Here is a 27547-nt window from a genome sequence, read left to right on the forward strand (position 1 = left end):
ATTATGAGAATCCCTCTGGCCAGTTGGGTAAATTTCCACAAAAGACCCATATAATGTTGTGCTCTGTCCTTGTTCAGGCGTGTAACCCTTTGGTGTTGTGGGAGAAAAGCCTTCGGTGGGAAATAAGTCGAGGGTCAAGGTGAGTAGATATCAGGAACACACCTGACTTAGTAGCACAGTTGCTTGACAGGTGCTTTAAGGGGGAAAAATGGGAAACACTTAGACTCTAGGATTCCCTGTGGGTGCTGTTTCCAGTTACATTACTTTTAATTGATTCTTCTAGAGATACATTCGCAAGCAGGCATTCCTTCAGCATTAAAACCTTTTTGTTTCTGTTTGCTGCTGGAACGGAACCCACATAGCTATGGCATCCCACGCTGTATGGAAACTTACCTACTCCAAAACCAGGAAACCCTACTTAATAAGATTTGTTTAAACCTAAAAATATTTAGAGTCCTTTCATTTTTTGGTAAGCTCCAAATCTCCCAATTTCCATAGAACATTCTTCTTAACATATTAGGCTAAATGTAAAGAGTCCAGATTTCTATTTTCCTCAAATTTTCTATTCAGATGAGAAAGCAATGAAGTTCATTCAGCTTGAACGACTGTATCATGAGAAATTGCTCGCAAACCTCTCTGCCATTCAAGAAGAGTGGGGTAAGTACGGACTGACATGGGATGATGTGCAATTATCAGTAATCTAGCATGTTCCTATCTAGACATTTAACATATTTGACCTGGTTTTGTAAATCAGGAAATAGATGTTTCCACAGTCAAGTTAATGTTGCAAAGAAGGTAGCGTTTTTACCACAAGTCCGGTCACTGTGAGAAAATTTCTCTCTTTGTGTTTTGCTTTTGCTATCAATGGCAAGAAAAGAACACTTACAACTCTGCATTTCTTCTGATCCCCTGGCAGGGCCTATTGGCTAATTTAGTCTCTGGGATAGTATTTACTCCTACTGAAAAGTAATCACTTAGCTATTTGTAACTGTGTTAACTTGGGTTGTGTGAGGAGATAATTTTGCATGGTGATCTTTATCAGTGACACTAGTCAACTACTTTTGCCCTCCTAAATATGTTTCGTAATAGCCAGTAATTAACAAATATCTTACATTTAGAAACAAAATGGAAAACTGTACAGCCACATACAATTACATCTGTAAGGAATTCAGAAAAAGGATTTAATGGTGAAGATTTTGAACGTCTTACTAAATTTTGCACAACACATCAAGAGTAAGTACATCAGTATTTGTGTAGAATGAGTTGGAATAGAGTATTGAAGAAGCATTGTAGCGCTGAATATTTGAAATCCATGATCCATTTTTTATTTCTTTGTTAATATTTTCAGCTGGAGAAATTAAAGCAGGTAAAATGAAACGATTAGGTTTCTTTCTCAGCTTTTATCTCAATTTCTTAGCCTGAGCATTGTAAAAGTTCAACTTTCCGTAAGTTCAAAGCACCTTCTAATCAGAAATTGTAAAATGTAACATCTAATTTTGGTCTCTTTTTGGCTAAGAGATTAGGTGACTCAGATGGAAAAAAAGCGTGTATTAGGATTTTTTTTATCGTAGTTGTTTGCCAGTGTTTGTATGTTGTAGAAAAAAAAATCTGTAAGATTTGTCTAATAGTGGGAAGCAAAAACAGTACAATATTTAACCAAAATACTGCAGAAGGAAAGCTACGTTTACCATATAGTTTTTTAATTTTTTTTTTTCAACGTTTATTTTTGGGACAGAGAGAGACAGAGCATGAACAGGGGAGGGGCAGAGAGAGAGGGAGACACAGAATCAGAAACAGGCTCCAGGCTCTGAGCCATCAGCCCAGAGCCTGACGCGGGGCTCGAACTCACAGACCGCGAGATCGTGACCTGGCTGAAGTCGGACGCTTAACCGACTGCACCACCCAGGCGCCCCACCATATAGTTTTTTTATATTTACCAGATAATTTTAAGTTGCTTTATTTGTATCAAATTGGATTTTTAAAACTAAATTGTAGTGATAACAAAGCATTTGCATATATTTTTTGAAATCATTATTTTAAGACTCGAAATTCTCAAGGTGACAGGGCATGACTGTCTTCAAACAAATGCAGATTTCTGAGATGCACAACATCCTCCATTCAGAAGCTGAAAGGTTCCATTCTGTTGATAACTTTATATCCTTTTCCTCCAGAATCACAGAGTAAACTGAAACTCAGTTAATAATGCAACAGACCCAAGCAATTGTTGTTTAGCTCAGGTAGCGGATGGTTGTTTTGGGGTCTGATTATTTTGGAGATCAGCCTTTAAAGAATCACTGTGGATTCAGAAATGATGCTCATTCACCTCTCATGGTAACAGTTGCCTTCTGTTAATTTGAACCTTTGAAACAGTATTTTTAGGGACTGTGCATTATAACCCAGTTTCTTAGCATATTATAAATAGATCAACTTGCAACTTCATAGAGGTTTAAAATAATGGAATCTTTACAAATAGATAAGGGGGGTTGTTTGTTTGTTTTAACGAGGCACTGCATGTGGCAGTCTGCCTTTTTTTTTTTTTTTTGTAATGTTTATTTATTTATTTTGAGAGAGCATGCGAGCAGGGGATTGGGGTGGGTGGGGGGTGGTGGGCAGAGAGAAAGGGAGGAAAAAATCCCAAGCAGGCTCCGCACTGTCAGCGCAGAGCCCAACATGGGGTTCAAACTCATGAGTCACATCAACCTGAGCCAATATCAAGAGTCAGACACTTAACCACCACCCAGGTGCCCCAGGAGATTGTTTTCTTACTTTCAAAATATTCAGTGTAGACACTTTCCCTGCCTTTCCCATGGAACTAATAGTTTTTAATGTGTTGCAGATATTTTAATTATTTAAATCTCTTTTTTTTGTTTTTTTTTTTGTTTTTTTTTTACTGTTTATTTTTGAGAGAGAGAGAGAGGGAGGGATGGAGGGAGACAGAGGATCTGACGCGGGCTCTGCACTGACAGCAGAGAACCTGATGCAGGACTCAAACCCACGAACCATGAAATCATGACCTGAGCTGAAGTCAGATGCTTAACCGACTTAGCCACCCAGGCACCCCAGATGTTTTGATTATTTAAAAACGAAAATTTATTTAATATAATATGGGCATGATGTGTTTATGCTATAACTGTAAATAATCCCCCCAAATTGTTACTCCCAAATTTCTTAATATAAATAATTTTTAATTCCATATACAATGAAGTGCATAAGCTCTGTGAGTTTTTACATACACATATATGTCCCTGGAGCTACACTCTGACCTAGATACAAAATAGCCCAGCCCCTCACGGTGCTCCCTCATACAGGTACCAAGTCAGTACCCACCCCCTAAAATAACCAGTGTCTAAGTTCTATAACAGTATATTTACCTGTTCTGTGATTCTGATAAATGTAATCATACAGAATGTACATTTTTGTATTAACTGCCTTTGCCCATCATTATGTTATGTCTGAGTTACATGTTGATGCATATTAATGGTAATTTGCTCAGTTTTATTCCTGTGTGGATTTGCTGTATGTGTAGCAATTCATCTATCCATTATATTGTTAATAGACATTCAGATTGTTTCTGATTTTTGAGTATTTGAATAAAATGGCTATCTTTTTGTGCACACCTTTTCCATGGACATATCCTTTGTGTTATCTCTGGTATTCCCTAAAAGATAATGTTTCAAAATTATTTTTTTGTTACCTGTTTCCGTGGATAATGCCAATCAAATTATCTTTCATCATAACCTATTTCAGACCATAATGACATAAACTAAAATTTGAAAAGTGTGTGTGTGAAATACTCTTTATATTATTAGCAAAATGTTGACATTTTTTCCCCTGGATCTCAGCTTCTTTGGGGGTTTTCAATAATATTTGGTTATCTAAGGAGCTACCACATTATATAGCTGCCCTTTGAACTGTGTGAACCAGTGGTAATGTGTCAGCAGTGGAAATGTTCTGCACTAATTTTAGAATCCGGAGAAGCTATATTTTATTTTTACAGCCATTTCAGTGACATATGTTTGGAAGCATATTGCTGCTGTAATTTTTCAAAAATCTTTTTTTTTTCTCTTTTCTTCTACAGTCCTGTTTTGTCCAAACATAAGGTAAGAGACAGTTTCCTTGAAAATATCGATGGAAAAAATGTTAAGTGTCCTATGTCTGTTGTATGGACTGTTTTAGGAAATAATGAAACGCTTCTCAAATTATTTTCAGATTTCTAATTTAATGCAGCAGTTTCCCCAAAAGTTTTTCTTGTTTTATTTTGTTTTTTAACTTTTTAGATAGCAGCCGTAGAAAAGCCTCTGGGAAGGAAATGCTTTACGCCATTAATAGTTTCTGAAGATCCAAATGAAAGAGGAACCACAGCCAAAGAGCCGGGTATGTTTTCACATTTAGAGAGGGGCGTAAGAGACGCCTGCCTCTTACATTTTACAAGTGTTACAAGGACTGTTTTTGCATTTACATTTTTTTGCATGCGTATACCTCTCCTACTAGACAAATTGCAAAGCAAAATTTTTTTTATATTGTGTAACTCTATTTTTAGATGCCTAGTAGTAGAAATTATAACATCTAAATTCTTATAAAAACAAACTTATGTCCTTGTGTTCAGTAGGTAGCTATATATATCTAACAGACTGACAAAACTGTACAAAAATGCTCTGAAACAGAGTCAGTTTTGGCATATTTGCACACCCTTTTTTGTTTAAAAACCAGCAATTATTATAGAGACTTTACCAGAAATTTGTGCTGTAAATCTAGATATTTTAAGAAGTCTTGTTTCTTGGTAATTCATCTATAGCAATTTATTCTCTTCCTTTTTGTATTTTCTAACATATGGTGTACTTCAACTCGCACGTGTACATTTTTGAAGTATTTATGATATATTTTATACTACTTCATGTCTTACGCCCAAAGTTTAAAGATTTTCAGAAACTCTTTCTTACAGTACTAATGGATGTACACTATAGAAACTTCAGAAAATAAAGGTAAATAAATACACTTTTGGGTGTTTATTTTTCCTGAAATACAATTTTAGTACTGACTTCTACTCTGAGGCTTTATGTCCCTGGACCTGAGAGCCCTGCTTGTAAACAGGCAGCATCAGGTGTTTTGACTGAGTTGCCTGAAGACATAGGATGAGGGGGAGGAGGAGGTGGAGAGGAGGGGGAGGACTGAGAGGGGGAGGAGGATGCCTTCGATTGAATTTGCCTTTCTCTCTTTACAAGCCTTTTCCCCCCCTACATCTTTACCCCCTATTCTTCATGAGGGGAATTTGGGATATTGCCTTAGGTCATTCTTACTACACACTCTGTTCTTCCTGTCTCTTCTTTTTTTTTTTTTTTTAAGGAATTGGATCCTTCTCCAAATAAAATTTTATTTTATACTTTGCATTTTTGTTTTTTAAAAAAAATTATTTTAAGTTTATTTTTTGAGAGAGAGAGAGAGAGAGAGCAAGCGGGGGAGGGGCAGAGGGAGAGAGAGAGAGAGGGAGAGAGAGAACCCCAAGCAGGCTCCGTGCTACCTGCACAGAGCCCAGTGCAGGGCTTGAACCCACAAAACTGCCAAATCATGACCCGGGCTGAAACCAAGAGTCGGATGCTTAACCAACTGAGCCACCCAGGAGCCCCTTATATTTTGCATTTTTAAATGCAAACTTCTCTTTCTACTTTTCATCCCTGATCTTTAAAAGAAAAAAAAAAAAAATCCTACAAGTAAGTACCTGATTTTTTTTTTTTTTTTTTTTTGAGTATACTTGACAAAAATGTTACATTAGTTTCAGGTGTACAACATACTGATTCGACAATTCTGTACATTATGCTATGCTCGCCACAAGTCTAGCTACCGTGCGTCACCATACAATACTGTTACAGTACCACTGACGATGTTCCCTGTGTTGTACCTTTTATTCCTTTGACTTCTTCATTCCGTAACTGGAAGCCTGTGTGTCTCACTCCCCTTCACCCGTTTTGCACCGCCTCCCACCGTCCGCCCCTTTGACAACCACCAGATTATTCTCTGTATTTAATAGGTCTGATTCTGCTTTTTGTCTGTTTATTCATTTGTTTTTGTTTTTTTAGATTCTGCATGTGAGTGAAATCATGGTTTTGTGTTTCTCAGTCTGACTTGTTTCATTGAGCACAATACCTTCTGGGTCCATCCATGTTATTGCAAATGGCAAGGTCTCGTTCTTTTTATGGCACAGTAATATTCCCCTGTGTACGTAGACCACATCTTCTTTATCCATTCGTCTATCAGTGGACACTTGGGTTCCTTCTGTATCTTGGCTATTGTAAAGAATGCTGTGATAAACGTATAAGTGCACATCTTTTCAAATTAGCGTTTTCATTTTGTTTGGGTAAATACCCAGTGGTGGAATTGTTGGATCATATGGTAATTCTATTTATAATTTTTTGAGGAACCTCCATACTATCTACCACAGTAGCTGTCTCTTTTCCAGTCATTTTTATATGGGAAAGCACAGTACAATGAGCTTTATAAAGATCTTAAAGAGGAGAAATTCACAAGTAGACCCAGTTTGGATGTGGATGTGTCTCCATGGCCCGTTGTCTGGGAACAGTGGTGTTACTGGCTGACTGACTTGACCAGTTAGTACTGGTTGCTGCACAGGTCAAGCTCAGCACTCCTTGTAGCGGCATCTGCTGGGAGATAACGTGGTGTACAGATGAGGAGACGCTGAGCTTCCACATTTAAGTAGCTTGCTTGTGCTTTGATTCACGTCTGGAACCTGGGTCTTCTGGTTTCTGACTGAACACAGCAGCCTTCCGCTGAGTAAGTTGTATGCATTCCCAAAGGCTTTCACAGCACGGGCATCTCACTGACCTCCATCTTATGAGGAAGGTATGCAGGAAATTCTGGGCAGAGAAATCTTGCCAAGTCTGATGAAACAGTATCTTTGAAAGAATCATGTCCCCTTTCCCAGAACTGGTTTCCTCAGATTGGTTATTTTCTGAATAAACGCACAGAAATGTAAGAACGTAAGAAAAAGAGAAATGTGAAAATAATCCTTTAAATGATTGGTATTTGACACTCCTTGGTGGCTCAGTCAGTGAAGGCCCAACTCTTGATCGCATCTCAGGTCTTGATCTCAGGGTCATGAATTTAAGTCCTACACTGGGCTCCATGCTGGGAGGGAAACCTGCTAAGAAAATTTTTTTAATTAAAAAATTAAAATAAATGGTATTGAAGATATTTTTGTTTTACCTCATATTCCTCATTTTTAATAGCGCCCAACATATGGTACCGTGTAGACGTTTGTTTCCCTTTGTTTCCCTTTTCTTTTTCTCCACATTCCTTGCTCTTGCCGTTTTTTTGTGCAGTGGTTAAAGACATTGTTTCCGGAGCCAGATTTGTCTGGTTTGAATCTTGTCTCCACCGCTTAAAACTGCGTGATCTTAGGCAAGTTGCCTAATTTCTCTGGGCCTCCCTTTCCTCAACTCCACAATGTGGACACGGATAGTACTTAACATCATAGGATTCTTACATGGATTAAAGTAGTCATTTCATGGGGAGCCTGGGTGGCTCAGTCAGTTGAGCATCTGGCTTTGGCTCAGGTCATGATCTCAAGGTCCATGAGTTCTAGCCCCATGTGGGACTCTGTGCTGACAGCTCAGAGCCTGGAGCCTGCTTCAGATTCTGTGACTCCCTCTCTCTCTGCCCCTCCCCCACTCATGCTCTGCCTCTCTCTCTCTCAAAAATAAATAAACATTAAAAAAAAATTTTAAGGGGCGCCTGGGTGGCGCAGTCGGTTGAGCATCCGACTTCAGCCAGGTCACGATCTCGCGGTCCGTGAGTTTGAGCCCCGCGTCAGGCTCTGGGCTGATGGCTCAGAGCCTGGAGCCTGTTTCCGATTCTGTGTCTCCCTCTCTCTCTGCCCCTCCCCCATTCATGCTCTGTCTCTCTCTGTCCCAAAAATAAATAAACGTTGAAAAAAAAATTAAAAAAAAAAAATTTTAAGTAGTCATTTAATGTTAAGAGTTTAGAACAGTACCTGCACAAGGTAAGAACTCCGTATATGCACACTAGTCTTTCTCCTCCTCCTCCTTCCTTCCCATGTTAGCACTGCCCCTGCCACTGGTGTTCTGTTAATGTTCTGTTATTCATACTTTTATAATTAATCGCCATTGTTATGTCTTCAAGTAATTTACATAGTATTTTATATTTTCAAAATAGTTTTATGTGTATTATTTCATCTGTTCCTCTTACCAACCAATATAAGTTAGGCTGAGTCGTTTTTAAGAAACTCAAGGAAGTGAGTTATCCAGGAATAGAATTCATTAGAACCCAAAGCTAGATCCTGGTTTTCTGACCCTAAAGTCGCTGCATTTTTATTAATTTTATATTTTCTTTATTTTTATCAAGCAGTATTTTATATGTAAAAAATAATATTCATTACATAATACATGAAAACAAAGTGAGGACCTGTAAACCTAATGCCCAACTAAGGATTAAATTACTGTCATTTCTGTTACGAGTACCTTTGTGTTCTTGTCTGTTCTGTCTCCTGCTTTTACCCCACCTCTGAGAAAATTATCATCCTGAGTTGTTTTTGTTAATGTTTACTTACTTATTTTGAGAGAAAGAGAGTGTGTGTGCATAGGAGGAGCAGGGGTGGGTAGAAGGGCAGAAAGAGAATCCCAAGCAGGCTTCGTGCTGCCAGTGCGGAGCCAGATGCGGGGCTCATTCCCACAAAGCATGAGATGATGAGCTGAGCTGAATTCAAGAGTCAGATGGTCAACCGACTGAACCACCCAGGCGCCCCCCATCCTGAGTTTTATACTTATCTTTCCCTTCTCATCTTTTATCAACTTCATTGAGGTACAATTGCCATGCAATAAAAATATACCCATTTTAAGTGTGCAATTTGAGGAGTTTCTACAACTGTGTATACTCATGTAACTACTACCCCAATCAAGATGTAGCACATATTCATCACTCCAGAATCTTCCTTCCAATCGTCTTTTACTATTAGTCCCTCCCACCTCTAGTCCCAGGCAACCCATTGCTTCCTGTTATTATTGGTGGGTTTTCCCTGCTTTAGAATTTGATATAAATAGAATTTATCAGCATACTGTTTTTCAGAGTCACCGTACTATGTATGACTGACTAGTCCATTACTTTTCATTGCCGAGTGGTATTCTGCTCTTTGTGCCACAATTTGCTTATCCCTTTGACTGTTGGCAGTCATTTGGGTTGTTTCCAGGTTGGGGGTATCATGATTAAAACTTCTAGAAAGTCTTTAAGTCTTTTTGTGGATGTATGTTTTCATTTCTCTTGGTTAAAGAATTGAGGGTGGAATTGCTGGTCATAGGGAAGGTACATGTTTAGTCCTAAAAGAAACTGCCAAGCTGTCTGCCGTTTATACCATTTTATAGCCCCCCAGCGGTATATGAGAATTCCAGTAGCACCACATCCTTGCTGACATTTAATGTTGTCAGTCTTTCTTATGTGAGTCATTTTAGTGGATATGAATATCATTGTGGTTTTAACTTGCTTTTCCCAGATGACTGGGTATGTACATTTTTAGTTTTGAATTCGCTTCTGTAGAAGCTGTACATTATCAACATTTCGTACTTAGTTTATTTTTTTTAGTGGCCTGTGAAAACTTCTTCAATCCTGATACCACTCAAATGTTTGTACTTAAAGTTAATTAATAAAGTATTCAGAAAGTATAAGATGTGCTAATTCATGCATGTTTTACTCTTATTATCATGAATTGCGGGGGGGATTTTAACCCTAAAGAGAATTCATGGGAGGGTTGCCTAGCTGGCTCATTCAGAAAAACTCGAGACTCTTGATCTCAAGTCCTGAGTTCGAGCCCCGCATCGAGTGTAGAGATTCCTTAAAAAAAAAATAAATAAAACTTCAAAGAAAGAGAGAGAGAACTCATTGGGGAAAGGGTAACTCAGAGACGTGGACATTTCTGAGATTATGTATTAGAACTTAGGTTAAGTCTGACTTCTCATTTTAGAAATACCTCTTTAATTCATTACGTATGAAGCATCTGTCATGCACTCAGCTATAATTCCATTTTTATTTCATCAGAGTTCTTATTAGTAGGTGTGAAGTGAATGCAGTAAGGAGTGACAGGCTTACCTCACCAGATCCTTGAGTTCAGGAGCACCATGTAACAGAACTTCGTGCTAAGTGTTAATGCAAACATTAACAATAATAAGTGTATACTAGAATGCATACTTGTCAAAAATTCAGAAAATATTTTTATTTATTTTTACAATTCTTTTTTTTTTTTATGTTTATTTTTGAGAGAGAGAGAGAGAGACACAGAGCACGAGCGGGGGAGGGGCAGAGAGAGAGAGGGAGACACAGAATCTGAAGCAGGTTCCAGGTTCTGAGCTGTCAGCACAGAGCCCGACGTGGGGCTCGAACTCATAAACCGTGAGATCATGACCTGAACCAAAGTCAGACACTCAACCGACTGAGCCACCTAGGCCCCCCTGGAAAATATTTTTTATTAAACATAGTGGATCAAACACTTACCTTCACTTTTTCTTGGAACACCACTGAAATGTCAGGGATTTTTTTTTTTTTTTTTTTTTTTTTTTGAGAGAGACAGAGAGAGTGGGGGAGAGACACAGAATCTGAACCAGGCTTCAGGCTATGAGCTGTCGGCACAGAGCCCAGCGTGGGGCTCCAACCCACGAACCGTGAGATCATGACCTGAGCTGACGTCAGACACTTAACCAACTGTGCCACCCAGGCACCCCAGAAAGGAATTCTTAACCCAGAAACCCACAGTGACTGAATCGGTGAGGAAGCAGCAGCAGTAGATGTGACATCCAGAAAGTTCTGGAAGCTGGAAAGCAAGTGGATGGGTGGCAACTGGCTTATTACACCAGAGAAGGTGGATAACTGAGCGTCTACAGAGAGAATGTTGAGTTCCACCTGGAAGGATTTGGGAATGGGAAACATGGAGGTGTCTCTAGGATCAAGCATACAGGGTTGGGCTGGCAACAGGAGGTTGGGCCTAAGGAAACACTTAGATGTTTATATGTCCTTTCTGCCAAGCAGGAAGCTGAGGTTTATTTCTTAGAGCACCTGAACTAGAGGCAATGTGGACTTGGATGAGGCACAACTCAAGGGAGGGTATTCTACAGAAAATGAGGATGGAATGAAGATCTTATCCCCCGAATGGCAAGCACCTTATCCTGCCTTCTGCAGTTAGTATCTAGAACTGTGGCCGGCTGGTCTCTTGTTTCCTCTGGGGGAAACCAACTGCCTGTCCAAGAGATAAAACCTCCAGATACTCACATTGAAGGCCTTCCAGTGAACGGCCTAGACCCTCTTTGTCCCACACTGAGGACCAACTCCTGGAGAAGACTTGCCTTGAAGCACAGAGCTGCTTGTCACCTCGGATAGGAAAGACAGAAGCCAAGTCAGCCGACAAACTGAAAGCAGCTCAGAGGAAACAGAATGGAGAGAATAGATGAAAACCTTTTAAAAAATGAATGAACAGTGTCACAAGTTAGAGTATTGTATATATGAAAATAAGAATGCGCTGTTTTTTAAAAAAGAACATTCAGAGAATTAAAACATTCTTAGAAATTAAAAGATGTGATGACCACAAGGAAAAATTAATTAGAAGAGGTGGAAGGTTAGAATTGAGGCAGCATCCCTGAAAGTCCAGAGGCAGAGAGAGGAGTGGTGTGGCAGAAAAGGTAGAGACGGTGAGTCTGAGAGGCCCGAATCCCAATACAGGCCTTCTGGAGGGGTGGGGCGCCTGGGTGGCCCAGTCCGTTGAGCATCAACTCTTGATTTTGGCTCAGGTCCTGATCTCAAGATTCATGAGCTCAAGCCCCGCATCGGGCTCTGGGTTCCGTGTGCTGACAGCACAGAACCTGCTTGGGATTCTCTCTCTCCCTCTGTGTCTGCCCCTCCCCTGCTCATTCTGCTCTCCCCACCCCCCACCTCTCTCTCTCAAAATAAATAAACTTAAGAAAAAGAAAGCAATAGGGGACAAATGATTAAGAAAATTTTATAAGAAAATTCCCAGAATTGAAGGTCATGAGTTTCCAGGTTGAAAGTCTCACCAAGCACCCAACACAAAGAGAAATTTCACGAAGCTTCAGGACACCAGACGTAAAGAAAAACAACCAAATCTTCCAGGAAGAGAGTGTAGGTGACAGGGACTGGTATTCACATTGGCAGACAGACTCTATGACCCTACCAAGCGCTCAACACGGCACAGCAGTGCCTTCACAGCTGTGAGAGGGAATGACTTCCAATATAGAAAACTCAACCCAACCAAAGTTTTAGTCAGGGGTGAAGGAATAAAGACTTTCAGATGTGAACAATCTTAAGTTTACCTTCCATGGACCGTAAAAAAATTTCAGCAGAGAATAAACAAAGAGGAAGACCTGGGATTCAGAAACAGTGTTCCCAACACAGCCAGAGGGGATTCCAGGAGGAGGCCTGTGTAGCAGGCCTAGAAAGCCGCCCTGGTTAGGGGCTCAAGAATATATTGTGGGGTTTTTTTAAGATTTTTAAAAATTTTTTTAACTAATCTCTATACCTAATGTGGGGCTCAAACTCAACCCCAAGAACAGGAGTTGGATGCTCCACCAACTGAGCCAGCCAGGTACCTCACAAAGGATATGTTGTGGGGTTTTTTAAGTTTCTTATTTTGAGAGAGAGAGCATGTGCCCATTAGCAGGGGAGGGGCAGAGAGAGGGAGCGAGAGACTCCAAGCTGTCAGCGCGGAGCCCGACACGGGGCTCGAACTCATGAACTGTGAGCTCACGACCTGGGCCAAAATCAAGGGTCAGACGCTTAACCGACTGAGCCACCCAGACACCCCCCCCCTTTTTTTTTTAACTGAAGGAATGAGGCAGTTATCACCAAGCACAATAAAGCGGAAATGAGAAAGGAAAATGTATCACAGTGCACAGTGTGGGTAGGTTGTGAATAATATTTACAAAGCCATAGCAGTGTGAACATGTGAGTATTGACTTGCTCCAGAATTGTGTTGCACTGTAGCGGGAAGCTAGAGCCAGAGGGGGCAGATTATATATCTTTGGGGGAAAGGAACAGAAAGAACCGGAGAACTGAACCTCTTCCGTGGTGGGTAGTGTTTAACACCGAAAAGCCAATAGAAATAACAGTATAAATCTAATGTACAAACATAAGGTGAATATGAGAGGAAGTAGAGCCAGTGAAGTTCAGAAAAGTACCTTTTAGCCTTTGAAAAGGGGCTTTTTCGATAATCATGGAGACTAAGTTATTTGTTCATATTCTTAACATTTTTTGAACAATCTCTGTTAATTTCTGTATGTAAAGGGTCACTCACTGACTACTTGGGGTATTTCCTGTGTCTAAGGACACCCGTTAATTCCAGCAGACGCAGCTCCCATTGGAGAGGTGTAGAATTGTGTCGTGTCACACGTACTAGTCGTACGTCCTTTCTCTTCCACCCGGTGCAAAGTGTTGTTTTGAACCTTGAAACAACTTGTTTTTTCTTCATCTGCAGAGAGTGAAACTTGTCTTGGCAGGGAGCCCAGGAGAGCAAGCCCGGAGAGCGGCGGCTGCTGTAATCAGATGGACAGGCAGGCGGATGCCTGGAGCCTTCTGGTAACTGCAGGCAAGGACCACACGGCGGCGGAGCCGCTCTGCCGCGCCCAGGCCGCCCTGGAGCTGCGCGCCCAGCCCCTGGGGGCGGCCGGGAGCAGGTCTGAGGACGCCCGCCAGGGTGACAGCCGCCTGCAGCCGGCTCAGACGGTCGCCTGCCGAGATGCGGCCAAAATAGAAGGCCCCGCCGCGGACCCCAGAGCGTCGCTTCCCAGCGAGTCGATGATCGAGCCCTCGGTCTTCCCAGGCTCTGACCTCACACCACCTGCGTTGAGTTCCGAGGGAAGGTATTCGCAGACTCAGAGAAAGGAGCTCCGTTTGCCACTTAAGGATGCTTCTGAGGCGTTGCCCACGGACCGGCTGGAAAACAGTGAATTAGATGAGCCGCAGCAACCTGATCTCACAGACAGCGATGGAAAATCCCCACAGGGGCCGGCCGGCTCAGAGCGCTCCCAGAGTGTACTTGGTGAGAGCACTGGGGTATCCGACTTAAGCGCAGGGCGTCCAGAGGGAGGGGGGGCTGCCGACGACCGAGTCAGCAAAGAAACCGAAGACTATTTGAACAGCCTCCTACAAGGATGCTTGGAAGATACCGAAGACGCCCTGTCGTGTGAAGACCAAGAGGAAGACTCGGACCTCCTTCCAGATCTTTCTCCTGAGGAAGCCTCCTACAGCCTGCAGGAGAATCTGCCTTCTGACGAGAGCTGTCTTTCCCTTGATGATCTCGCAAAGAGGATAGAGATTGCAGAGGTAAGTTTGGCATTTAACAGAAGCACAGTGAAAAGTCAAATGAAATTTCAGACGCACATCTATGCTAAACAGTGCCTGGTTTGGGGAAATTTTCCCTGGTTTCAGACATGAGGGGAGAATGGACTCAACGTAAACTTTTAATAATTAGTAGTTTTAATTTTTCTGTATGGATCGAATAAAATGACTTCTGATCGCGATGTTTATACTTCAGGAACTTAGTGTATTGCATGCCTCCGGGTACAGTAAGCATTATGAACACCGTTATTTACACTGCTGTGGCTTTTATTTGACAATTCTGGCAATTATGATCAAAACAAGATTCGTTACAATCTTGTAAGGAAATCTCATCTTTTTTCCTCAGACACCTAGAAGATAAAATACATACTATTTCTTCGTATTATTAATATATTTTTTTAATTCTTTAAAACAATACAGCAGAACAAAGGAAACATTTAAAAAAATTTTTTTAATATTTACTTATTTTTGAGAGAGAGACAGAGACAGAGTACCAGCCAGGGAGGGGCAGAGAGAGAGAGAGGGAGACATAAAATCCGAAGCAGGCTCCAGGCCCCAAGCTGTCAGCACAGAGCCCGATACGGGGCTTGAACCCACAAGCCACGAGATCATGACCTGAGCCGAAGTCGGATGCTTAACCGACTGAGCCACCCAGGCGCCCCTAAAGGAAACATTTTAAAATACAAGAAGACAAGGAGATACTGGATAGATTTTTAAGCCATTAAGTTGTATGTTGTGAATCTTCTCTTTCTGATTGTATTCGTTTATAAGCTGTAGGTCTGAACAAACTTAATACTTGCTACTTGGCTAAAGCCAAATGTTATAAATAATCCAGAGTTTCAAAGTTTCCCCAAACAGTCATGAAGCTGGTCAAAACAAAACAAAAAAATGGTGGAGAGGATCAAGGTGACCATTCTCCTTTGTTTGATAATACCATTTTTTAAAGCTCAAGAGATCAATAAAGCCATACCCAAACCGAAGCCCCTCGGGAGGGTGGCCCCCTACGAGGAAAGAGCGGAGTCTTATAGTCAGCTGTGGGTCAGAGGTGGACCCCACTAGCTACCAGCCTACAGAGTTACTGTTCACCTCTCTAAGCTCTGTTTCCTCCTCTGAAAATTAGGATACTAACTGCTTTTCTTTTTATTCTTATATATTTTTTCCAAGTAACCTTTTGAGTCCCATGAGTCCCATTTATATCCATTGTTTTCTAATTCTGCATCATCACGGGGTGGGGGGGGGGCGGGGAGGAAAGGAAGGAGAACTTATAAGTAGAAAATGGAAAAGCAACAGAGCCAGAGTAGGCGACAAAGTACTCAGGAAAATGGAAGCCGGCGAAAGCTTTCCAAGATAATTAGCTGTTACATTACTGGGCTTCCTTTATTGCCACTTCTAGTCCATTTCCCATCAACTATTCTTAATTTTTTCTTCACAAAATTAGACAGACTAGTAAAGCACTTGGTCCAGTATTCATTCATTTCTTTTATTTATCTTTTTATTGCATTTACAGTCAGTCCTCTATAAACTGTGGTTCTTTCTTGTTAATTTTTTCTTGAAATTATTTAATAGTGCTTAATGAGTGCAGAGTTCTGTTTGTGTCGATGAAAATTTTAGAAAATTTTAGAAGTAGCTACTGGTAGTGGTTGCACACATTGCGAGTGTAATTAATGCCACTGAATTGTTAAAATTGCAGTTACATATTACACTTGAATATATTACAATTGCAGTTATATATTTCTTAAAGTTAAAAAAAATTAACTAGAGGGGCACCCGGCTGGCTCAGCCGGTGGAGTGTGCCGCTCTTGATTTCAGAGTCGTGAGTTCAAGCCCACGCTGGGTGTAGAGATTAGTTACAAATAAAAAAAAAAAATCCTTAAAAAAAAAAAGTCTTCATTGAAATAGAATTAAATAGAGCTAGTAGTACAGCACTGGACCCAGTATTCCTTCCCTTGTTTATTTCACCAGGCTTCTGATACAGGGAACTATCAAAACAGAAGTCACACCCATATTCAAATCTAACCAGAATGCCAAAAGGTCACCCTTCTCTGACTGCTGCTTTTCATGCCAGTAGTCAAGATGACCCTGTGGGAAAAAGACGGATGATCTAGTACATCTTCAGGTATAAATAGTGAAGAAGGGTCAGAGCGCCCCTGTTGTGTCTCCCCCGCTTATAGAACAATTACAGTGGGGGTTACGGTTGAATTCACGTTGTTTTACAACCGAGTGGGGTGTTCCTTCCTCAAATTCATAATGTTTGTTTTCCTACGTAGGTAACACCTGGTGGATGGTGGAAACTATTTACATTTTAAAGTTGTCTTCCCTGTGAAGTTATTTTTAATACGTGATGGTTCCCTTTCCTAAAATTCTGTTGTTACGTTGTGCTGTTTCAAGAAGCTCAAAAGCTATGTACAATTAACAGAACTAATTTGCAGTCCTGTGATGATTCTGAATACTTCCTTCTCCATTCTGAGGAACAGACTTCAATACATTCTGCCTTACTGTGTCAGGAAAAGAGTTTTTAAAATTTCAAAACTTCTTTTTAATTTTTTTCTAAGTTTATTTATTTTGAGAGGGGGGATGGAGACAGAGAACGAGAGAGCATGTGCACAAGTGGGGAGGGGCAGAGAGAGAGAGAGAGAGAGAGAGGGAGGGAGGGAGGGAGGGAGAGAGAATTCCAAGCAGGCTCTGTGCCTGATGAGGGGCTTGATCCCATGAACTGTGAGATAGGACCTGAACTGAAATCAAGAGTCAGAAGTTTAACCAGCTGAGCCACCCAAGCTCCCCAGTACAAACTTCTTTTTAATCCAAACACCATTTCATGCTCTCAGGAGAATTCTATTAAGGATATCTACTGTGAGTCACATGCTGAGGATACAGTGAAGAATCAGATGAACTTCTGGTTTCATCTTTTGGCGGCTTACTTGGGTAATTTTACCCAAATTGTTTTTTAAATATTTTTCATGCTTCCATACTTTTGTGAGAACGTGATTTTTTTTTTTTTAATTTTCGTTTATTTATTTATTTTGAGAGAGAGAGCAAATGGGGGAGGGACAGAGAGGGAGAGAGAATCCCAAGCAGGTTCCCTACTGTCCGCACAGAGCCCCATGTGGGACTCGAACTCCCTAACCGTGAGATCATGACCGGAGCCAAAATCAAGAGTCAGACACTTAAGCGACTGAGCCACGCAGGCGCCCCAGAACATGATTTCTTAATAACTAATACTTAAGAACAGTATTTTTCATGCCCTTTGGAGCCACTGTGGCTGGGCTGCTTTCTTCCACGTGCTGTGCTGTCCTTGCAAGTCCTCTGTTCTCTCTTCCAAACCTCTCTTCTCCCATGAGTGACTCTGCCCCTCACAGATTTCCTCACCGCTCGTCACTGTTTCGATCTCTGGTTACGGTGGAGTGTGGCGGTACCTTTTATCGTCGCCAGGTTTTCCCTCTTTGCTGGTCTCCCTGCTTTCATTCTCTTGCCACTTCTGCATTGCTCTGCTCTGGCTGCCGCTGAACTTGGCTTTGACAACTGCTGCCAGCCCAGCGGGAGTGTTTGCCGTGTCTTTTAAGCAATTAGGTTCATCACATCAAACGAAATAATTTACACAAAATCTCCTACTAGAGACCTAAAAATATCTACATTAATTTGGTTCAGAAATGTAGAGACTGTATAAATGAAACTTTTCTGGGTTCGAGAAGCATTTTTAAATCCAGAATAACTTTGCTCAGTAAAATGATAGCTTAGTATCCAAAGCACTAATATTCTTTCTTTTGTAAAAAAGAGCATGACACACTCTCACCAAAAGTACAACCTGCACTGTTTTTAAAAAGCTTCAATGGGTGCCTGGGTGGCTCCATCAGTTGAGCATCCGACCAGGCCATGATCTTGCCGTTTGTGGGTTCGAGCCCCACATTGGGCTCTGTGCTGACAGCTCGGAGCCTGGAGCCTGCTTCAGATTCCGTGTCTCTCTGCCCCTCCCCTGCTCACGCTCTGTCTCTCTCTGTCCCAGCTCGTACTCTGTCTCTCTCTCTCAAAAATAAATAAACATATTAAAAAAAAAGAAAACATAAGAGGCTTCAAAAACATTTATGCTCGTTTCATAGATTTTTAACATAAAAAGTTTACCACATGTACAGGGTCCGTGAGGCAGAGAGAGATTCACTCTCTTGTTCCCTCCTCAGTAATTTTATGTGACTTCTTTGTGTGCCATGACATTGCAGATACAGTGGCTAAAAATTCAGATGGGGACACTGTGCGTATAAAGCCTGCATTTCAACAGTTGTCCTACTGCAAGAGTTATCTGTTTGCTGAATTTGACTCTCCCAGTTTGGGGCGGGGGGGAGGTGAAATTTTATTGCGATACTCATAATATTCCAACATGATTATTTTAATGTCAGGACCCAAACTCCCTTTACCCAAGGAGCTTGTAAGTCATTGCCAAGAAATCATTGATTGGCTTGGGTCTGGAACCTGGGAACATTGTATTATCTTCTCTTGACACTCTCAGCTCTTCACAGCATAAGAAATATGTTCTTCAAATTCAAGGTAGCATCATGATCCAACCCCATATAGCTAATAAAAGTCTATTCAGCCTGTAGTAGATTGTTCCATGAGGGAGTGGGGGTGAGGATGTTGTTTGTTTCCTGAATAAGTGACAGTCACAGCAAATATTGGGTACATTTTATGAAAATTAATCTGTCTTTTCACATTGAAAATAATCATAGTATGTCCTTCAAGAGATTCCCTTTGGGAACACATTTTAGCAGCATGATACGCCGAATGGAGTAAACCATTCATTTTTCTTCATTAATATGTACCTGTGTAGTCTATTTGTGGGGATGTCGTATGTCCACAAAACTATATTAAATGCTTCAGATACAACTGATACTTGTTTTTAGAAATAATTCAGAATGTGGTAGCCGGGGAGGAAGCCACATTGCCACTGCTAGGGACTCTAAAAAGTTTTTAATCTGAAAGAGGGCAAAACATGTTCCCTGCTCTGTCTGTATTGGCAACATTTGCTTCGATATCTTCAGGTCTGCCCGTGTCCCAGGAAACAAAATAGGGGAGGACACAACCTAGACCTTTCCGATGGGGAGAATGATGGCAACTCAAAATTGCTGTTGGGCTTATCTTCAGAGAAGCTGTCTAAACAAAGTGACTTTTGTGCAGCCTTCCTGTCTGTGTCTTGGCTAGATCGCTGGCATCGGGGAAGTTAGGCGAAGATGAGCCATCGTGTTAACTCCTTACGGAGTCAGATGGGAGGCCAGGACCAAGCTGCAGCCTTTTATGAAATCGTGTGGCTAGCTGTTCATGGATCCTGGACAAAGGAGCGTTTTAGGAATGGCAATCATGGCTGTTCTGCCCGGAACGGCCCTTTTGGGGGGAGCAGGGCAAATCCAGCTTTCTCCCAATGGAGGAAATGCAGTCTTGCAACCACAGAAGAGGGTTCATGGAAAATGGTTCGTCCAGGATTGATGCCAGAGTCTCCAGAGGCTCCTGAGGGTTATCCAGGGATGACCTACCTTTTCTTTGTGCCAGATGGCCTCATCTTTGCCTTTCCTTTTTATCCTGCCCTCGAAGCCTCCTCATTAGTGCGTTACTGCACTTGCTTGTCGGGTCTCTTGCACTTGGCTTCTTCTCTTTTCCACGTAATCATCCTTTCAGTTTACATCGTTACTGCCTCTTCTTGGACTTTTGCAATACCTCCTTAGTAAGTTTCCCCATCCCTCGTGTCACCTTGTCTCTCCCTCCAAATGGTCTTACATTTGCACTGTCTAAATTTGGGGTCTCAAACTGATACCCCAAGGGGCCAATCAGGTACTAGAAGTAAATTAATGACTTCATCTGTTGAGAGAAGGGGGAGGTCCCCAGGCCTCATCTGGAGGTACCCACCTTTGTAAAACACTATGGATGCCATCAAGCACAGCTGAGGGTCTGGGTCTAACACAGTCAGTTGAAACCTCTGTTGTGAAGTGGTATTTTTTGCCCTGTCAGTCTCTTCCCACGACTCCATTGGCTCCGTAGAAAGGCTGTCTATGTGGCTCGGTATTCAGGACACTTGGTAGCTGGCCCACTCCAGCTTCCCTGCATGCCCCCTGCTGCCCCTTTGCACTCACCCTGCACTGTGCTCAGTTGGCCTCTGCATCCCAGATGCACTCAGGCCTGGTCACCTGATCTTTACCTTCTGTGTTAGGGTGCCCTGGAGTGAGGAACCTCCTTTCTACATATTTATTTTTTAATTTTTTTTATGTTTATTTATTTTTGAGAGAGAGACAGAACATGAGCAGGGGAGGGACAGAGAGAGAGACACAGAATCCGAAGCAGGCTGCAGGCTCCGAGCCATCAGCACAGAGCCCCATGCAGAGCTTGAACCCACGGACTGTGAGATCATGACCTGAGCCGAAGTCGGACACTCACGGACTGAGCCCCCCAGGCGCCCCATCCTTTCTACATATTTATGTCTTGCTTACCTCAAGATCTAAGTCCGTGCCCTTTTTGTGGGTGGAGTGCCCAGGACAGCGCCTGGCTCACAGTCAGTCCTCCGTGAATGTTGGCTGCTGCCATTATTCCTTGATCCCTGAGCTCTTTAGCGTTTATTCCTTCCAGACTGCTCTGCACCTCAAACAAGGGAGGGGCTTGAGCATCATCCCTCCTGAAGTCTTGTCTAGGACTGTCCTCTTTCTCCATTATCATAGGGCACACAGCAGTCTTCTACAGACTCATTGCAAACCCCTGATGGGTGGGGATCCTGTTAAATACATTTTTGTATTTTCTGCAAAGCCAACACACAGTGTTGTCAATAACAGTCACCTACACAGGGCAAGGTTTTGTTTTTAAACCTAGTTTACTTAGAAAAATAACCTTCAAAAGACATACTTAATTTTGATTATTTTAAAGGAAAAATCTGTTATCCAAATTAAGTATAAGCTAGGTGCTTTCTATATGTAAACTGCTCATCTGTGTATTCATTTTCTCTTTGGCATATTTGTTAAACGCCTACTATATTCTAGAAACTGAGGACACACCAGTGAACACAGGTCAGGTCCCTGCTCTTGTGAAGCTTACTCTCTAGAGGGAGTGACACATAATAAGTAAGTTCACATAAAAATGAACACCGTAGGGGGCACCTGGGCAGCTCAGTCGATTAAGCTTCTGACTTCAGTTCAGGTCATGATCTCATCGTCCCTGGGTTCCAGCCCTGGGCTGGAGTCGGGCTCTGTGCTGACAACTGGGAGCCCGGAGCCTGCTTCAGATTCTGCGTCTCCCTCTCTTTCTGCCCCTTTCCCACTTATGCTCTGTGTCTCTCTCAAAAATAAACATTTAAAAACAATTTAAAAAAACAACGTAGGCTCAGATCTTGGTAAGGACCGTGTGCTGACATCTCAACAGGGTGGGGGAGGGAGATGGACAGAGCTGGCTGGCAGGGTGGAGGAAGGCACTGGGAGAGCCAGTGCAGCTGGGGCACAGAGAACGGAGAAGAAGGAACCGCAGGGTGTTCCGGGTGAAGAGGAGGCTGAAGCTGGGAACCCGCAGGGCCTCTGGGCCAGGATAAGGAGCTGGAATTGAATTCAAACGGAGGTTGAATGCCATGATTTTGAGCAGCAGGTGTGACCTGATCTGCTTCCTGGCTTCTCCGTGGAGACTAGAATGTCCGGGGGCGGGGCCAAAGAAGGGAGACCGGTCAGGTTGGTGGCTTGGTTGAGGTGAGAAGCAGTGCAGGGTCGGTCAGGGTAGCAGGGGGGTGTGGTGAAGGTGCACTTTTGAAGGAGAACAGACAGGACTCGCTGATAGAGGAGATTCGGGTGGGGCTGGAAGCAGCAGTTTGGAGGGGAAGAAAATCAAGTGTTTTGGAGTCTGTTTATTTCAACAGTTGACTGGGGGTTAAAAAGTGGAGTGGTTCTTGACATTCTTACCATTTCTTTTCCTATTCTGTACTTATTAAAGCGTCCTGTTATGCAAACAAAAACAAATTACAAAAACACGAGGTAGTGCCTTACCTAGAAACTCAGAGACATTATAAAACTCCTGTTTTTATTTTTTAAAAAAGCCTTTCTCCTTTCAAAACCACTCTTTTAAAAGTTCAACATTGACCTGCTTTGTCATTATTTTGTTCCTCTTTTTTTTTTTTTTTTTTTTAATGTTTATTTATTTTTTGACAGAGAGAGACAGAGCATGAGTGGAAGGGCAGAGAGAGGGAGGGAGACACAGAATCGGAAGCAGGCTCCAGGCTCCCAGCTCTAAGCACAGAGCCCGACGCAGGGCTCGAACCCACGATCCGTGAGATCATAACCTGAGCCGAAGTCGGACACTTAACTGACTGAGCCACCCAGGCGCCCCGATTCTGTTCCTCCTTTTTGCGCTGTCCACATCGCACTGTTCTAACGCACGTCCTGGGATAGGAGGTCACCATTGTGTTCTTCCTGGATGATGGCTTTCCTCCATATAGCTGCCTCCTCCTGCTCCAGCTGTGACTTGTTACATTACTTTGCTGTATTAGAAGCCATGACATTAATCTACTTGCAGATTAATTGCACAACCCAAAAGATCTTTCATCCACCCATCTCCTCCCCCATGTCTCTAAATCAATGGATTTGGCCATTAGTTTAAGTATCTCTTAATTGGGGTGATGTGTAAGATAAGGATTTGTTGCTAGAGATAGAAAATACTCTCGAAAGACCAAAGCACCTGATTAGGTTTATTTGAAAATCCTGTTCATCTCACTTTAATTGTAATATGTAACAGACTATATGCAGCCAAATTTTAATAGCCCTAGAAAATAAGATCTTTTCATGTAAAGGAAATGGCAGGAGGTTTAATGAGTGTGTATTCAAACTCTGCCGGTAACTGGTGCTACAAGGTAGGCGGGTTAGGTTAGCTGTCTGAGCATGGCCTGTTTTGTAAAAGGGGACCAATAACGCCTACGTAACGGAGTTGTGGAGACTGTGTACAGATTCACTGAATTATGCCTCTTATTCCATAAAGTGTCCCGATTCACAAAATAAGGGTTCTTATTATGGACCCCAAGTCTAAAGGAACAGGCAGGGAACGTTGCTTATTCCTTCAGTGAAAGTGGCATTGAAGTTGACACGTGCTTCTAGAGTGAAATCACTGGCACTTAAGCTACTTATGATACGCTAATATGATTTGTGAATGTTAATTCTCAAGTTAGAAACTGTGTGTTCCTGCTCCAGATTCACCAGCCTTGAAGTTCTGGATTGAGCAAGCCTATATCATTAAAAGGATATTATCTGGTATCTGTTTTCTCCTTTAATCTTGTGAGGAGGCAGTTTAACGGGAAGGCCTCTCTGAATGTTTTTCTTGTCACGTTAGGATTTACTGTGCCAGGAGACTTGCAAAATAATTTTATTTTTTCGACTAGCTAATTCTTAAAACGCTATGTGGGCTGATCATGGATATTTGAGGGGAAGTGCAGAAGAACTATTTATTTGCAAATATACAGACTAGGCCAGATGGATGTCTTGTTTTGTTTTTGTTCTTAATTCTGCACTTATTCATAGAGCACCACCAGTGACAATTACATTAATTACAGCGTAGACATTCCTTTTGTTCTCAGTGGAAGCGCTGTTCTATTTTGGCTGGATAGGAAAGGAATTTGGTAATTGAAGTGGGAAACTAAATTTGGTTCTTAAAGCTTTATTTTTTCAAGATTAAGAAATTAACCTTTTTAATGCTGACATTATGGAAAAGAGGGGGGAAAAGGCATACAAACTTTTTTTAGGGGAGTTTGGAGAAGACACATTTCTTGGTGTCCGAAATCAACTTCTCTACCTGCTTTGAAACACTTGGCAGTCTTTTGAGTGAGACCCCAAACTAAGACCCTGACCTTGTTTTGGCTTACTTGACTTTGTACCATTAATTTTTCTTTTAATGTTTATTTATTTTTGAGAGAGAAAGAGTGTGAGCAGGGGAGGGGATGAGAGAGAGGGAGACACAGGCGGCTCCTGGCTCTGAGCTGTCAGCACAGAGCCTGTCGTGGGTCCCGAATCCACAGACCTTGAGATCATGACCTGACCTGAGCTGGAGTCAGACGCCTAACTGACTGAGCCACCCAGGTGCCCCAACTTTGTACCATTAGTCTAAAAAAAACTCTGCCAAAGTTGTTTCTTAAACTTGTTATGTTTGACTGCCTTGGTGTGGGAGGTAGAATTTCTGTGCTGGGGGTAGAGTCTAAGACCCCTGCCCCAAACTCTTGCCAGAACAGAAAGGACCACACCCACCTGTCTTCAGAGTTTCCCCCTTGGCCTGCGTCTCCTGCACCTAAACTTGGTCCTAGCATCCCTTGCTCTGTATCTGTAGACCACAGGACTACAGGGCAATTGGAAGAGAAGGATCCCTGGAGAAGGTCCCTCAGCAAGGCTGAAAGGAAATAATGGAAGAGGGCACACTCCCTCACTTCAGACGCTGGGGCGGCCTGCTGAAAGAAACAGGTTTTGGTGGGAGAGAAAAAGGAAAGTATAAGGTGTGGTTAGATTTTTAGCCAAGAATTAAGGGTTGGGTGGTGGAGGGTGTCAAAACGAAAATGTTGGCCCATCTCACACAACTGTAATTTCTTCCCTCTTCCAAAAATCTGCCAAAGTTCACCGCCACCCATAGTAAATAAGGAGCGGGGAGCCAGTTAAGGAAGGCTTGCATTACTTACCTGGGTGACTTCCGGGCACATACCCCAGATTAGGCCAGGCGGGGGTTGAAGTAGCAACCTGACAGCCGGTGCACCATGGCTGGCTGCAGGGTCTCAGATGCACATCTGTGTCTTTCCAGAGGATGTCACCTTGAGTTTCACCTCATCTTTCAACATACTTTTATTCGTATTCACTGTCTTTTGATTTATGATTTGAGTCTGTTTCTTGAATTGATAGATTCAAAATTCATATCACAAAGATATAAAGGTAACGGTAATGCCATTCTGGGGCTCATCTCACAATTCTTTTTTTTTTTTTTTTTTATGTTTGTTTGTTTATTTTTTTTTTTCAACGTTTATTTATTTTTGGGACAGAGAGAGACAGAGCATGAACGGGGGAGGGGCAGAGAGAGAGGGAGACACAGAATCGGAAACAGGCTCCAGGCTCCGAGCCATCAGCCCAGAGCCTGACGCGGGGCTCAAACTCCCGGACCGCGAGATCGTGACCTGGCTGAAGTCGGACGCTTAACCGACTGAGCCACCCAGGCGCCCCAATGTTTGTTTATTTTTGAGAGAGAGAGAGAGAGACAGAGCATGAGTGGGGGAGGGGCGAGAGAAAGAGAATCCGAAGCAGGCTCCAGGCTCTGAGCTGTCAGCATGGAGCCCGACACGGGGCTTGAACTCATGAACCAGTGAGATCATGATCTCGGCCAGAGTCTGGCGCTCAACCAACTTAACCACCCAGGTGCCCCCCCCCCCAATTATTCTTAATACGATTGTTTTTTCCCTGGTAGTTAAAGCGACTTGAAAACACCTATGGTGAGTGAATTCACTGTTGGTAAATGTACGACTTTATTTTATGCAGACAATAGATAGTGAATGAGTCTATGAAAATTCCCTTATTCTTTTTACATTTAGTAAAAATAAAAACAGCAGTGATACATCATTGGTAGTAATATGGCCATTAAAACTCGTTTCCATTTTCCGTTTCTCGCTCTTCAGAAACTTCTCGGTTTCAACATGGTACTTGTAAAATCATTTTTCTTTGTTGCATAAAGGGGCTCTTTGAACGTTGTATAAAGGGATGTTTAACGTCATTGCTTTCTAAAGAAACATTTGAAAGACCATTCTTTCGCATGTTTGTACTTTCCATTTTAATGTCACTAAAGTGCTTTAGTTTTCTCAGAAGAAAGACATCATCTGAAATACCCATTTCCTATAAAAAGATTAAATTGCTAACATTGATTTTTTTTTTTTTTTCTTTTTGAGATAATGGTTTCTGTAGACCCACGTTCAGGGAAGCTCAGAGATTATATTGAGTTATTTGGCCCTAAAAGCCTTGAGTTATAAAAAGAACGAACAGAATCAGTAGTATTTATGCATAGCACATTAGCAGAGATGGCTGGCTGGAACGGGAAATCGTATTAAGGATTCTATGCCATCGATCAGATAAATGACGTGACTGGCAGTCCTCAGCCTCCAGTGACCTGACACCAGCAAGGTATCATCTGGCAACACGCTGACATCTGTAGTGTTAGGCCCACAATGCCCACCTGTGTCATCACCTGCAGCCTGTCCAAGCAGGCCAGCTCACAAGTTCACTTCTTTGAATCAACCTGCTGCTTGGAGGGGGGCTGCCTCTGCTTCCCAGTCTGGCTCTACCGACTGATCCCCTTCCCCCTATACCGCGGAACCTCTTTAACTCCTAAATGGCAAGAGTTTTTGCTTTTGTCTTTGTTCCCAAATAAGGGGTGGGGCGGAGGCAGGAGAGGGGTCTCCAGAGGAAAGCAGAGGCAGCTTAGAAAGGAGTTGGGGTGGGGGGGACAGGAGATACTAGCAAACTCCAAATATTAAACATTTGAGACTTCAGGGTCCGTTGCGGCCACTCAGTTCCGCTGTCGTAGCAGCCCTACACAGTGTGTGGGTGAATCGGCTTGACTGTATTCTGATTCAGTGTTATTGACAAAAAAAAAAAAGGCAGGGGCCTTTGGCCCACCACCCATAGTTTGCCAAACTCTGTATATTCCAAAGTGCACATCCCTGGGAAATTGGCTCTGAGATATTCCAGAAGAGAAGCCCTTAATATATTTTGGGCAGCAGAGCATCATTTTATAAATAACATAGTTTCGCAGAGGGACTGAGCTTAGCACTCATTTTGATGTTAAAAGTTGGCATCGGGGCACCTGGCTGGTTCAGTCTGTAGAGCACTCAACTCTCAGTCTCGGGTTCCTGAGTTCATGTCATCAAATATATTTTGAGTCTCACACGTTCATTTCTTTTTTTAATGTTTGTTTATTTTTGAGAGCGAGCACAAGCAGGGGAGGGGCAGAGAGAGGGGGAGACCTAGAATCCGAAGCAGGCCCCAAGCTTTGAGCTGCCAGCACAGAGCTGGATGTGGGGCCCGAGCCCACAAACTGTGAGATCATGACCTGAGCCAAAGTTGGGCGTTCCACCGACTGAGCCACCCAGGCGCCCCTCACATGTTCATTACTTAAAAATTGCTGGTGAGTGAAAAACGAAGTGTTGGACCATCAGCCTCTGTTATAAAACAAA

General features: G+C 42.4%; 1 protein-coding gene across 2 annotated transcripts in view; it reads left to right on the forward strand.

Annotated features, from left to right (window-relative positions):
• CNST (consortin, connexin sorting protein) overlaps positions 1-27547 on the forward strand; it is a 118805-nt gene that overhangs the window by 84284 nt on the left and 6974 nt on the right. For both annotated transcript variants that reach the window (XM_086693455.1, XM_025926313.2), the window contains 5 exons: positions 571-657; positions 1119-1233; positions 4079-4100; positions 4278-4374; positions 13499-14346. In XM_086693455.1, the coding sequence (XP_086549581.1) occupies positions 571-657; positions 1119-1233; positions 4079-4100; positions 4278-4374; positions 13499-14346 (1169 nt within the window). The remainder of the gene's footprint in view (positions 1-570; positions 658-1118; positions 1234-4078; positions 4101-4277; positions 4375-13498; positions 14347-27547) is intronic.

The sequence above is a fragment of the Puma concolor genome, chromosome E4 (assembly GCF_028749965.1).
Source record: "Puma concolor isolate L17-30 chromosome E4, mPumCon1.1.hap2, whole genome shotgun sequence".
In the NCBI taxonomy this organism is placed as follows: Eukaryota; Metazoa; Chordata; class Mammalia; order Carnivora; family Felidae; genus Puma; species Puma concolor.